Source organism: Furipterus horrens, unplaced genomic scaffold, assembly GCF_987537825.1.
Source record: "Furipterus horrens unplaced genomic scaffold, mFurHor1.1.pri manual_scaffold_12, whole genome shotgun sequence".
Lineage (NCBI taxonomy): Eukaryota > Metazoa > Chordata > Mammalia > Chiroptera > Furipteridae > Furipterus > Furipterus horrens.
This window is the reverse complement of record NW_028327182.1, coordinates 4,105,394-4,118,351: the sequence shown is the minus strand read 5'-3', so window position 1 is coordinate 4,118,351 and position 12,958 is coordinate 4,105,394. Positions and strand designations below refer to the sequence as shown.

Sequence of the window (12,958 nt, the reverse complement as noted above, 5' to 3'; positions counted from 1 at the left end):
TGGTCTATATTTATAGGAGGCACTTGAATATGAGGCCCATGCAACTGAAGAATTGAATTTTTAGTTTTACTTCACTTTAATTCATTTTAATTTAAGTTTAAATACCTACGTGGAGTTTGTGGTTACTGCACTGGGCAATGTAGGTCTGGAACTGTCTTTAGTCCTACCCCCTCTCCCACTCCATTAAACAGAAGATACAGCAGCCCCTCTCTGTATTGCGGTTCACTTATTGGGGCCTCACTGTATCGCGGGATTTTAAAAAATATTATATTTAATTATTTATTGCGGATTTTTTTTGCTATATTGCGGGATTTTGCAGGACTGTACAGTAAATACTAAAATAAATATAAGGTTCCTAATTCGCGGATTTTCACATATCGCGGGGGGTCTAGAACGTAATACCTGCGATAAGTGAGGGAATACTGTACTGCCCGATCTGACCTGACATGTCCCTGATCCCACCATCTGAATAGCTGTTGTACTTCTCCTGTGTCAAAAGTACTTTTTAGAACGACTGTCTGACGGAGTTGGGTGGAGGGGGGGATTTTTCCGAGCTAACGGAACTGGTCCTCTGCCTACTCTTTATGCCAGCTTGCTAATAAACATTTGTGGTATATTTGGCTGAATTCATTCTGTGATTTGTTTTCACTTTAACACACCACACGGGGGCTGGGGAGACCTCTGATGTTTACCTACACAACCTAATAATTGTGACAGCCGGTTAGCCCGGTCAATTTGCAGCACACACTTTTCTCCCAGAAATGTCTCTCAAACCTTTGGAATCTGCGCTCTCTTTGCTCTGAGCCAACATGAGCAGATGATACAACAAAGATTACATAAATATCAATATAAAAATCCAGGTAAGGCAGTTGTCCTCCACTGAACACTATTTTAAATGTGAGCATAGTTACATCAGACATTTTTAAAAATCATACATGTAATATAAATTTCCTGAGTATGAAATTGTCCCTCATTTATATGGTTGAACCTATAGTTCAGTGTCACCAAGACAGCCCAATATTGTACAGAGGCACCCCGAGTGCCAGGTGTTCTACCACGTAGACAGCCACAGGCCACCTTGCTCCACATAATGACATTTATTCATTCCTCTCTATTCATTCCCCAGAGTGCTGGCATTGTATTAGACCAAAGCAGGTGCTTTCGTGAATACACGACGCATGTTTTTCTGAAAAGAACATTAGCAAGTGAGACTGTTTATCACTTATTTGCCTATCAGATAAAGAGAAAAGGGTGGTTTAAATGTTAGTGTTTTCATATTTTTCCACTTGAACGTTTTCTGGTCTGCTCTTTCTGCATTAAAAAAGCTGCTCACACGCTCTCAAAACTGGTGTTCCTTATTAATTCAAGAAGTGAGCATCATGGAAATGATGTCACATTACTTATTCAACGTTCATGGAATTCAGTTTACACGAACATTCGCATCCTCATTAATTATCTCTTTCCTTGACGGTGGATAAACCTGGCTTATCATTAAAATGCCATAAATTCTATCGTGGCGCTGGGGCGGGGGGCAGCTAAGAAAACCAGTCGCTGGGACATTTGCTGGGTCTGCAGAACCTCCTCCTGCTGCTCTCTAATGACCTCGGCCCTGACTGATGTGGCTCAGCCGGCTGGGTGTCATCCCACAAAGCTAAAGGTTGCCAGCTTGGTTCTTGGTTGGGGCACAGGCCTGGGTTGCAGGTTTGGTCCCCAGCTGTGGTGCGCATGAGAGGCAACCCTCCATGTTTCTCGCCTTCTCTTTCTCCCCTCCTTCCCCTCTCTCTAAGAATAAGTAAAATCTTTAAAAAATAAAAAAATAAGAAATTACTCTTTCATCTCAGCACACTTCACGTTTATACATAGGACATCCTGGGATGAGTGCTTTGCAGTTGTGACGATTGGACTGAGGGACACCTGGAGGTTGAGGCACGGGTGTGGGAAATTCGGCCAGTTCACAGCAGAGGGCTCTGCACGCTGCTCAGCATAGAGACTGGGGGTGGGGGTCAGGGTGGGGGTGGGGGGGAGGGGGAGCAGCTTGTCCTTAAACGCCTGTGAGGAAACAGACCGTCTAGGTGACAACTGCTCACGTCACCCACAAGGGGTAGGGCGGAGAAAAACCGGAGTGGGAAGAAAGCCCGAAGGCATTGCTCCCTGCAGAAATATGGGAAGCCTCCTCTAGGTGCACTTGAGGCCCTGCCATCCTGCCTGTGCATGACCATAGTAATGGATTTGCTCACTGAGGGGCTCCCTCACTTAGCCCTTGTGACCCGTGGTCCCTCGGGCAAGGATGGGTTCGCGCCGATTCCACTCTGTGGGCCTTGGTCCTGCGGGCCCGGCGCACTGTGGGACTCACTGCCGATGGGGACACTTGCAGGTGGGTGTGACAAGGCGTCACTCTGACATCAGCCCTCAGGCTCACATGGCGGCACCTTGGGCTCCTTTAGCTTCTTCTGAAACCATATGGTTCTAACACGGGGAAGCTATCAGCTCAGCCTGTGCCGCCAGGATAACTTACACCAAAGCCAAAGCACCTCCTTCTCCTGCGGAGTCCTCGAACCTGCTGGTTTGGGCTGCAAGGGGGACTTAGTTTGCCCCAGCATTTGTCTTCTAGAGGATTTGTGAGACAGGGGGGTGCTCCTCGACTCCCAACTCCTCAGTGCAGCATTGGAACGGGGTGCAGTTCACAGGTTCAACCACCGTGCCGACATGACCCACGGAAATCTCTGTGTTCTCACGGAAATCTCTGCGTTCTCGCTGCCCTGGTGACACTTGATGGTGCTGAGACATTCTATTTCAATTCTTAAGCTGGAAAAACAACCAAATGAATGGGGAATCATAACCTATGAGGCACTTTCGCTTGCTCTTGAATTACATAACCTGGATTGATGATAGAATTGCATGGCTTTTTACAAGAGTAATTGAAGGGGCTCCTGGATTGTATTTCCTAGACAGGATCGTATTTCCTAAAGCAAGGCTTTACATCTTTAAAAGGCAAAGGTGGACCCCAAACTACGCTGACTGTCAAGGTTTCTTTTGTTTTGTTTTTTTTTTTCCTTTTTTCCTTTTAAGCAAACTCAGACTTGTTCTTGGAATCCAGCTTTGGATGGCTTTCTAAAAAGCGGACACGATGCTCCTTGATTGGCGTGCTCATATCGATTTCCTTCCTGCTCCCTTCATGTAGGGACACGGAGGGGCAGTGCTCACATCGCCCTCTTCTCTCCCCGCAGGCTTGCTGATCGGTGCGGGCTGCGCCCTCTACCCCCTGGGCTGGGACAGCGAGGAAGTCCAGCAGACTTGTGGCTACATCTCCGGCCAGTTTGACCTGGGTAAGTTCTGTCCCTAGAGGCCACTGCTTTTAGAAAAGAACCTCCCTGATCTCTCACAGGAACAGGAAGTGGAAAACACGGGGAAGCAAAGTACACCTAGTGATGCAGCCGGAGACGTGTGTAACAACACCCAGACGTCCGTTCACCCTTCTGTTTAGTGGTGATCCCTGGATCCTCTGTTCGCCTGAACTATGGGAAATGTTGTAGCTACAGAAAAAAGGAATGACTCTTGCTCTGAGGTGTTTCTATTTATTGATTAATTCATGCAAGATCGTATAATTATGATCCATTGCAAATGCTAAAAATAACTGTCCACGGAATCCACGCTCTACCCAAGAAGATACGACCAACAAGACCATCAAGGAAATGACAGGGACTAAGGGATCTATAGCAATTTCACTCCCGGCAATAGACAGCTTGATGAAAGGGGGTAAGAATCAAACTGGGTGTTGAAGGGAGTGATGTGTGTGGATTACCTGTCAGGAGGCAGAAGCACCTTGCAGGCAAGGCTGGCGGTGTAGCTAAGGCACAGGGAAGGGTGGGGAAGGCTCAGCAGAGGACCAGGGGGAAACAGGGGAGAAGGCATTCACGCACCGATGAGAGGCTCAGGAGTGCTTCCGTGGGCTCGTCAGGAAGTTTCAGGTATTTCTCACCTGTAGATGGAGTGCATTCTGCTTAGCAATCTGTAAGGTTTTCTTTTCTTGCCTGCTTCATGGTCGTCCCCATTATTAGTTGTAATGATGGGTTAATGTTTCACTTGGTCGGTAAACCTGCATTTATGTAACTACGTCCTTGTTTCTTTCTATTCCAGTGTCTGTTATTTAAAGACATAGTCTAATGAGTAGTTTAATGAGTACAAGGTTTCCCTAATTGAATTGCTTTCTCAGGATGTTTGTCTCGAATCGGTGTAACTCGACCAAAGGCTGTGAACCCGTAAGACACACTGCCAGATGCTCACAAGTATACTTTCCCCTGATAGGTGGGTAGACGCACTGTTTTTGACGGTTAGTGGGTAGTGAGTGACTCACTTAAACGTCCACTTCTCACATGAAATATTTCACTCTTAGAGGATTTTAAAACGTGGATGGAAAAATGTCGAAGTTACACTTAAAAAAACATACAACTCTTAGAAGAAACTACTTGAGGGAATTGGTCTAACGGCGGTCCTACCATATCCCAAATCATTTAAAATTACGTTTATGTTGGAACGTCTATGCAAAATGTTTTTTCTATTAGATGCCAAGAAGAATGGGCAGATGTGACACCGTGTCAAGGTCTGTGAATCGGAAATGAAGGCATTTTCATTGGCCTCTCCCTGCCACCTGAGTCACGTGAACAGAGAAACTCAGAGGGTCCCCGCTGCCCACTCTGCCCTCCTTGAGGACGGGGCTGTCCTAGGTCTGGACCCCTGTGTGCTTGCCATACACAGACAGGAAGGGGACAGGCCCGCCCAGAGCTGATGGTCGGTGCTTTGGACGGTGTTTGTTTTTGGAAAGCGGGCTTGTCCAGGCGAGAGAGTTTAGCATCGTGTTTGGCCTTTTCCTTTTTCTGGTGTGCGAGTCTTTCCTGGCTCGACTAGAACGTGGCTCTGCCACTCTCTCCTGTCACTGTGTGTCCCTGCACCCATTAGCAGGCTAGGATGAAGCTCAGGCCTTGTTCCTTGCGCTCATCACCGCACCCCAGTGTTCTGCGTCTTCTCCGCATGGTGGATTTTAAAACGTGAATGGAAAAATGTCAAACTTACACTTAAAAAAAAAAGAAACAACTCTGGCCTCTTTGCTAGTGGTCATACTACCTTAGAGGTCAGTAAACGCACGGAAGCCCTTTTCGCCATTTAAAAACTGTGGTGTCATTTGAAGCTGTGCCTTTCTAGTTTTAAGTTTCTCTGAGGCTGCACAATGAGGAAAATAAAAGTTGGCGTCAGGGACAGATAGAAGGAGTTCCTGGACTCCCTGAATGAGTCTTTTGAGGGTCTCAAGTTTGCCTTCTCGGGTTCCTATTATATTTGCAGACTCTCTTGTCTAGACTTGAGAAAGAAGATGCAAACTGCCGGACGGTTCAGTTTATTTTCTCTAAGAACTTGTTACTGTTCCCTTGAACACCGATGGAGGCTGAACTTCAGCGAATGAGCGAAGTCGCAGATTATGGAGCAAGCTTGAGGGCGGGGGCCCCAGCCTGCACGTGAGGGTGAGCGTTCTCAGTCAGGGGGGCTCTCGGGGACCATGGTCAGGGGCACAGCCCCTGCTTGCTGATGTCTGGGCACACCTTCCCCCCAAAGGCGGGGCAGTGTTAATGTGATGAAGGCTCATGTCCTCCTCATTGTGGACGGTGGGTCCCGTCCTTGGCATGACGTACGGAAATGTTACTCTCTTCCCACCATCTCCTGAGAGAAGTCCCTGCTTCTGTTCCCACGGGAAAGGTTATCTAAGGAGCTCACTCATTCACTGACTCAGCCGACGGGTGTGCACAGGGCGCTGCCACTGTGCCGGGCCTGGGCTAGGGTTTGGGGTACGGCACCAGCAAGGCATTGCAAAAGGCACTGCTCGCTGCCCTCGGGGAACCTGAGGCCTAGCAGGGGAGGCAGATATCTGGGAAGAGAACACACACGGGAAGTCTGTTCGAAAGGAGGACGTGGGGCATCGCAGGGGGCACTGTGGTTGCCTTGCCAGTCCTTTGCCACCCTGGTTGGTGAGTCTGAGTCACAGGCGAGCAGACGTCTCTGTAAGAGACAGATCAGTGGATACTGTCAGCCGTGGGAACCATATATTGTCTACTTTCACCACTCAGCTCTGCAGCTGTAACGTGAAAGGCGCTTCATGTATGAATGGGATATGACTGTGTCCCCATAAAACTTTATTTACCAAAGCAGGTAAGTGCTAGAGCCAGAGGACAACGGAGGGAAGCTGAACAAACTGAGGGAGCACAGGGGGACCCAAAGGAACACTCTGGAACGTGACACCAAATGATCCTAGGAAGTTCCCACGGGCAGAGGAAGCCCAGCCCAGCCAGTGGTGAAGCGAAGAAGCCTCGGTGCCTTTATTGTGACCCCAGTTCTGTGTCCCTCTGCCTTCCCGTCCTGCTGCACGCACGCACAGCTGGAGCTGCCTGGAAACAGCTTTACGTGCGTGTGCACACCCAGGAGCCTTCCTCTTAGGGAGCACAGACTTGGCCCGTGCGAAACCTTTCTGTGCATCCGCTGGGAAAAGCCCTTCGCTTCAGGGGAGCACGTGACCCCTTGGTCTCGGCAGGGCCGGGCCACGGTGTGGAGGGAAACGTGGCCTCTGTGCCTGGTCCTGCCCTGTGGCCTGTGGGGGGCATCCTGGAGGAGAGGGGGCTCCGTCTCCTGTCCACTTGGGGACACTCGGCCTGCACACGTACCCTCCTCACTTACCAGTGTGCATGATTTTATGATTCCTGCCTGCATGTCGTCTTTACTGGGGTGGATTTCATCTGCAGGCTGTCCGTGCCACTGTGTGGTTGGCTGTGGCGGGTGGGGAGGGGCCGTGGCCAGAAGCAGGGACCGCCTTGGAGCACCTGCTGTGTGCCAGACTCCGCAGAGCAACGAGCAGCGTGGAGGAGGTGACCGAATATTCGCACGAGGAGAACCACACCATAAAAATTGCCATGTGCAGGTTTCTCACTTTACAGGGCAGTACAGCCGACAGATCATTGCGTTCTTGTTCTTTACACTTACACGTACAAAGCCTGCCCACTGATGTCATATACGTGTGTATGCATGCGAATATGCATCTGTGCACAGGTACATAGGTTCCTATATAAATTTTTTATATTTGTTTAACTTTGATTCAAACTAGTTTCAGATTTATAGAAAAGTTGCAAAAATAGTACAAAGAATTCCCGTGTCCTCTTCCCAGATTACCTTAGTGTTACATTTCATACCTCCATTGTCTTCCCTCCCTGCCTCCTGCTCTGTCCCCTCTCTCAGACAGCGTCCCTCCAACCATAGGTAGTTAAGGGAATAATTTCTTAAACTAATATTATTTTACATAGCAGTGCAGTTCCCAAAATTAAGACATTATAATTGAAATGATAGTTTTAGCTAACCTATAGACCTTATTTGACATCTTTCAAGTAAAGAATTATGAATGAAAGAAATGGGATTTTTTTTTCTCTTACTGTACATTGCTTTTTCTGGACTTTATTTCTGCTTTATGGTTTTCCATTTGCAGAAGATAACAAACATAAAGTCGCAGTTAAAATCTTCGTATGCTCAAAACTTAAAAAAAAAAAAAAAATGCCCACTGTCTATACCTACATCTGATATTGGAACTTACTACAATTCCAGAAAGTATTAATAGTAATAATAATAAACAGCGCTGTCTTTTCTCCCTGATGTATCATTTGGGCTCAGTGAGACTGAACCGGATGTCACATCCAGCTACTAATCTGGGTGTCCTTCCCTTTGATGAATTTGAGCAGCTGAGCAAAATGGAAGCACCCCGGGCAATCCCCAGGCTGACGATGATGGCTGGCACCCTTCCCTGGGAGACAGGAACAGGACTTGGGTATAACTCTTCTTCATTTCTCAGCTGCTTATCCTACAGGTGGAGCTAGAACGTTTCTGTGTGGGCAAGAGAGACACGACCAAGGAAATTAAAGCTATAATTCTTTAGCAAGAGTTTTGAGGACAATCCAGCAGAGAAATTTATACCATTGAATAGAATTAAAAGAATTTATAATTCAGGAAGATTTTCCCCCTGAAACCTAAAACTGAATATGGTTCTGGCCCAGCCAGCCAATGCCCACCATGTCCTCCCTTGGGGAGACCCCTGCTCACGTCTGCTCCAGCTGCAGAATGAAGGCAGCTGCGCTGAATAAAATTTAAAAGGGTGATATTTACTTTCTTATCAGAATTCACTGTGATAGATCTCCTTAGACAGCGCTGTTATGCGCTCCTTGCAGATACGTATCTTTTGCAGAGAGTCCATCCCTGCCCCCGCTGACCAGCCTGGGTATGTGTAGCAGCCGAACCCCCCAGCTAACGCCACTGCAGCTTGAATGGGTTAGTCCTTAACAATGGTCACGGCCGCATTTTATGTTGAGATTCTTCACCTCCTGGTTATCTCTGCGGAGCAATAAGGCAAGCAAAGAAAGTCGGGACTCTTACCTCTGCTCTTTTTTTTGAAGAGGTGTGGCTCCAGTGCTTTGAGGCACACTGTGTGTTTTGGGGACAAGCTACTGAACTTCCAGGAGAGTACAGTCTCCCACACCTGGGAGTGAAGGCGCGGGAGAGGTGGAAAGATAGCGCCCAGCCAGCACAGTAGAATCAGGAGCTGTGGTTCTGCAGGAGAGGGGCTGGACCTCTCCGGCCCACGGGGCTGCTGGTTTGAAAACGGAGGAGGCTGGAGGCTGGCCACCCCTTCTTCTGGGGCACTGTGTGCCCAGACTTGGCGCTTAGTCTTTGGGGGGTTCTGCCATTCCACGGAAGCCTTCTTTGGCTCTTCCTGGGGCTCGTTACCGACTTCTGCTCGCGGGCAGCACTCCCTGGAGCACCTGTCTGGGGGTCCACAGGATACATCCTGAAACTGTGCAGAACGACCCTGAGAAGCCATGTGCATTGGCTCCCAGTCGTGAACACAGACAGAGCCGTGCTCCTCACGCTTTCCGCCCTCAGCCCTTTCTCGTCTGGTTTTCGTTTTAGTTGGTTTGTTTTTTTTTTTTTTTTTTTTTTTTTTTTTTGCCCACCAAGTTTGGTGTTCTCGTCTCTTCTCAGACCCACAAGGGATCCTTTTAACTACTTCCATTATATGTTTGAATTAAAGCTTTTGTATGTTTTAGGTCAAAGGTTTAAAACCGCTTTCTTTTTGACTAGAGACAGCTTTGTTCAGTCACTGCACAAAAGAACAAACGGAATTAGTCCCATGATAGATTATTTTTGTTCTTGGGTCTAATGCCTATGCAGACGGGATGGTCTGCCTATGAGGGGGCACGAGGGAATTTAATCCAGAGGAGAGAGGCCTATTGGGCTTTGGCCACGGTATTTAAGTGTACAAAAGATTTTTCCCTTCCCACTAGAGAAATGTTTTTTTAATCACGCTGAACATTAATTGCTCACTTTGGACCTCAGTCAGCAGCTGGATTTAAACCACAAAATGTATAAATCACACACACACACAAACTTGCATATATGTGTAATGAGTGGCAACATTTTGTGGCATCCTGAAATACTTTCTTCCACTACGGTCTCTTTTTTAATTACCTTTGTTTCAGGTGTTATTCTTTCTGCTTTTCACTTGACAAACGGTGGGTCTGATGATTTGACTACATGGTTTATGACGCAAACAGGAAAATCTCCAGAAACGTAACAATGATTCAAAAGGACGCAAACACACTTAAGAAGTCAAGGAGTGGGCTACTCCCCAAGAGTAGGGTAGTTCAGGGAGAATGGGTGGCAGCTGGTGCTGAGGGTTGTAGTCTTGCTCTGGGACCTTCAGGGAATGGCAGAGTGTGGCTGGGTGGGTGGGGTGGGGGGGTTCAGCCTCTGACACTGGAGGCAACCTCACAGACCCTTCCTACGATCCAGAAAAGCAAGGAAGATTTTGTTCATTTGCTCTTGTCTTACATTGCGGTGCCCCAGAGCAGATCCTGAAATGAGGACTCACGTTGAAGTACTCAAGGAAGTGGGCCAAGGAAAAACCAGTAAGGAAGTGGGAAAGCCAGGCAGGAAAGGGGTAAGAACTAAGTAAGGGTATGTTTTCAGGGATGCTCCCGTCCACCATCGGCGGCAGGTCATGCCAGGGGCACGTCAGCTCCCTGAACACTGGGGCCAAGTGGCTCTGATCCCCGCAGGTCCTCTGGCAGGGTTGGCACCTGCGTATAGCGGGCAGGGGCAGAGCCCAAGCAGAAGCTGAGGAATAAGAGCCCAGAACCAGCAAAGGGATCCGAAGGAATTGAGTAGAACAGATATCCTGTCTGCTACCGTTCCCCTGGCAGGTAAAAGCTCCTGAGGTTGAAACTGCTATTTTATTGACTTCCATGGAGAAAAAATATTCTGCTCACTGCTCTCCTCAGTCACCCGGCAGTCAACTCTTTAATAGCTTCTTTTTCCGTCCTTATTCAATACGTGTGGTGACTGTCACTAAACTACCCTCAGCCTATTAGGCTCACCAGCTCCTTTTTGTCAGACAAGTGTGCCCTCAGTAATAAAGAATTATGTACTCCGCTTTTCACATTACGTCATGGGGCTGTTTGCTGGTCAATGCCTTATGGATGGCCGATGGCGTCCTGCGCTAAACGTACCGACCACAGATTTTGCTGACTTTTCGAACGTTTCCAAACCATTTGCTGTCTCTTAGCTGCCTATTAATTCTTCATACTGCATTTATTTAATCCAGTTAAAGAATAATTCAAAATGGAGAATAACTATATTCCTGAGAGTCACGGCCACATGAGTCTGTGGTTATCAGCAAATCTGGTCCATGAAGGGGATTGTGTTACCCTTGAAAAATTCTTACCCCATCTATCAGTATTAATGGAGGCCATTGTTCCAAGGAGGCCATACCTGAGATAGAGAGGCGACCTTTCAGGATCTGCCATTCTGTTCCCCTGAACACGTCCCGCAGGAGCCTATAAATGCATGGGTGCTGCTCCCCAAAAGTTCAGTTCCAAACAGGATCAGAGCAACTCTTAAAGCAACATTCCAGAATTACTCTATTTGTCAGGGACTGGCTATCTGCCCACTCTGCTTCCTTTCTTTCTATTTTTCTTTTTCCTCGCTTTTCACTCAACATTTACTGGTTGAATCCCTATCATGAGCCAGGCACTGTTGTAGGGGAACAGTAGAGGACAAAATATGCAAAGATCCCCTCTAACTGACGCTGAAATCACACACACACACACACACACACACGGGATTTACAAAGCATGGTTAAGTGCCACACAGGCAATCAAGTGAAATGAAGGCCAGAATGAATGATGAAGCAGGTGTGCGTGGGCAGTACCCCTGTAGAGGTGTCACTTGAGAAGGAGCCAGATCTCTAGTGACCTGGAAGCAGAGCCTTCTGGGTGGAAGCCACAAGCCCGATGTGATCCAGAGAAGGCAGCCAGTGCAGCCGGAGAAAGGCAAGAGGGAGGGAAGGTCCTTACCAGGCCTTGGCGGAAGGCAGGCGCCAGCTCATTCAAGGCCATTGGAAGGAGATTGGATTTTGGAGAATCCATTAGAGGGTAAAGTTCTGTCTTATGACCCAGAAGCTGAGCGAATGTTTCATCTTCCTTGAGAAGAATGTGTTTTCTGCTGTTGTGGGATGTAGGCTATAGATGTAAATCACATTTAATTGATTATGGTGTCGTTGAGTTCAACTGTATCTCCGCAGGCATTTCCTGCCCGCTGGACCTGTCCGTTTCTGAGAGAGAGATGCTGACATCTCCAACTCTGATAACGAATCCATCTATTTCTCCTTGAAATCCGTCAGGTTTTGACTCATGTCATTTGATGCTTTATTCTTGGGCACACACCCATTACGGATTATTATGTCTTCTGGAAGAATGGACTCATTTATCATTATTAATGCCCTTTGTTATTCCTGATAACTCCCTGCTTGGAAGTCTGCTGTCTCTGAAATTAAGAGAACTGCCCCTGTTTTCCGTCACTAGAGGTATTTTAAGCATAGTGGGTGTTGTTGTTACTGCTAGTGCTAATCCAGCTCTGAGAGGTCCAACACCCGCCCGTGTGGACCCTTGTTGTGATGCCCTCGTTTTCCTGCTGCTTTAGTTTAGGGGTGAGTGTTGACCCCAGGAGAGCCTGGGCGCTTCTCTTGCCCGCTTCAGTCTGTGTGAGCCGTTCAGCAGCTGCAGGTAAACAGCAGCGGCCACTCCAGCATTACCCTTCCGTGGATCTCCGTCAGAAGGGCTGGGCCTGTTCTTCACTCTTCCCGAAGGTACCTCATTGTGCATACAGTTTGGGTGATTTAAATTAGAATTGATAGCTTCCTCTCTCCTCTCCTGATTACTGCCATCCTTGCTTTTCACCCCTAGGCTTTTGGCCATTGGAGCAGCAGGCAGAGGACTTGAGGTCCTTCTGAACTGCACAGAAGCATCCCGGCTTTCTTCCCGGGTTTTCATCCCATTCGGTTGAGCGCGCCACCCTTAGAGTGCGTGTGTCCCTTTCCTTCTCCGCACCAGGAGCACTAGGAGAAGCAGCAGAGCCTCCTACCAAACCCTCCTAACGCCTCCCCGCTTTCTCTCCCCCTCGCGCGTCTCCAGGGACGTGTGAAATCGGCTGGGCGTACTGCTGCACCGGGGCCGGGGCCGCCGCCGCCGTCCTTCTGTGCACGTGGCTGGCCTGCTTCTCCGGCAAGAAGCAGAAGCAGTACCCGTACTGAGACGGAGCCACCCGGCGCCACCGGGGCGCAGAGCACCGGCGCAGCCAGCCGCGCTCCGAAGGCGGACCCGTGGTTCTCATTCCTGCAGCGCTGCTGGAAAGCAACCCAGAGACGGCAGAGTCGCTGCCTGACGGGGAAGGGCTGTGCCAGCCTTGGTAAAGGAAACGGGAGCGCGGGGTGCTGGGGAGAAAATGGACCAAAGGCTGACAATATTGTAGGGGCGTCAGGCGTCTCTGTTCCACAGAGCGTTGTTACTGTAGAACATAGATGCAGGCAAAACAAATCTATATA

General features: G+C 48.5%; 1 protein-coding gene across 1 annotated transcript in view; it reads left to right on the top strand.

The window, feature by feature from the left end:
- Nucleotides 1–12,692, top strand: part of LHFPL6 (LHFPL tetraspan subfamily member 6) — a 114,302-nt gene extending 101,610 nt beyond the window's left edge. Inside the window, exons 3-4 of the mRNA XM_090258589.1 lie at nucleotides 3,228–3,326; nucleotides 12,549–12,692. Coding sequence (XP_090114715.1) covers nucleotides 3,228–3,326; nucleotides 12,549–12,667 — 218 coding nt within the window. The 3' untranslated portion in view covers nucleotides 12,668–12,692. The remainder of the gene's footprint in view (nucleotides 1–3,227; nucleotides 3,327–12,548) is intronic.
- The last annotated feature ends 266 nt before the right edge of the window (nucleotides 12,693–12,958 follow it).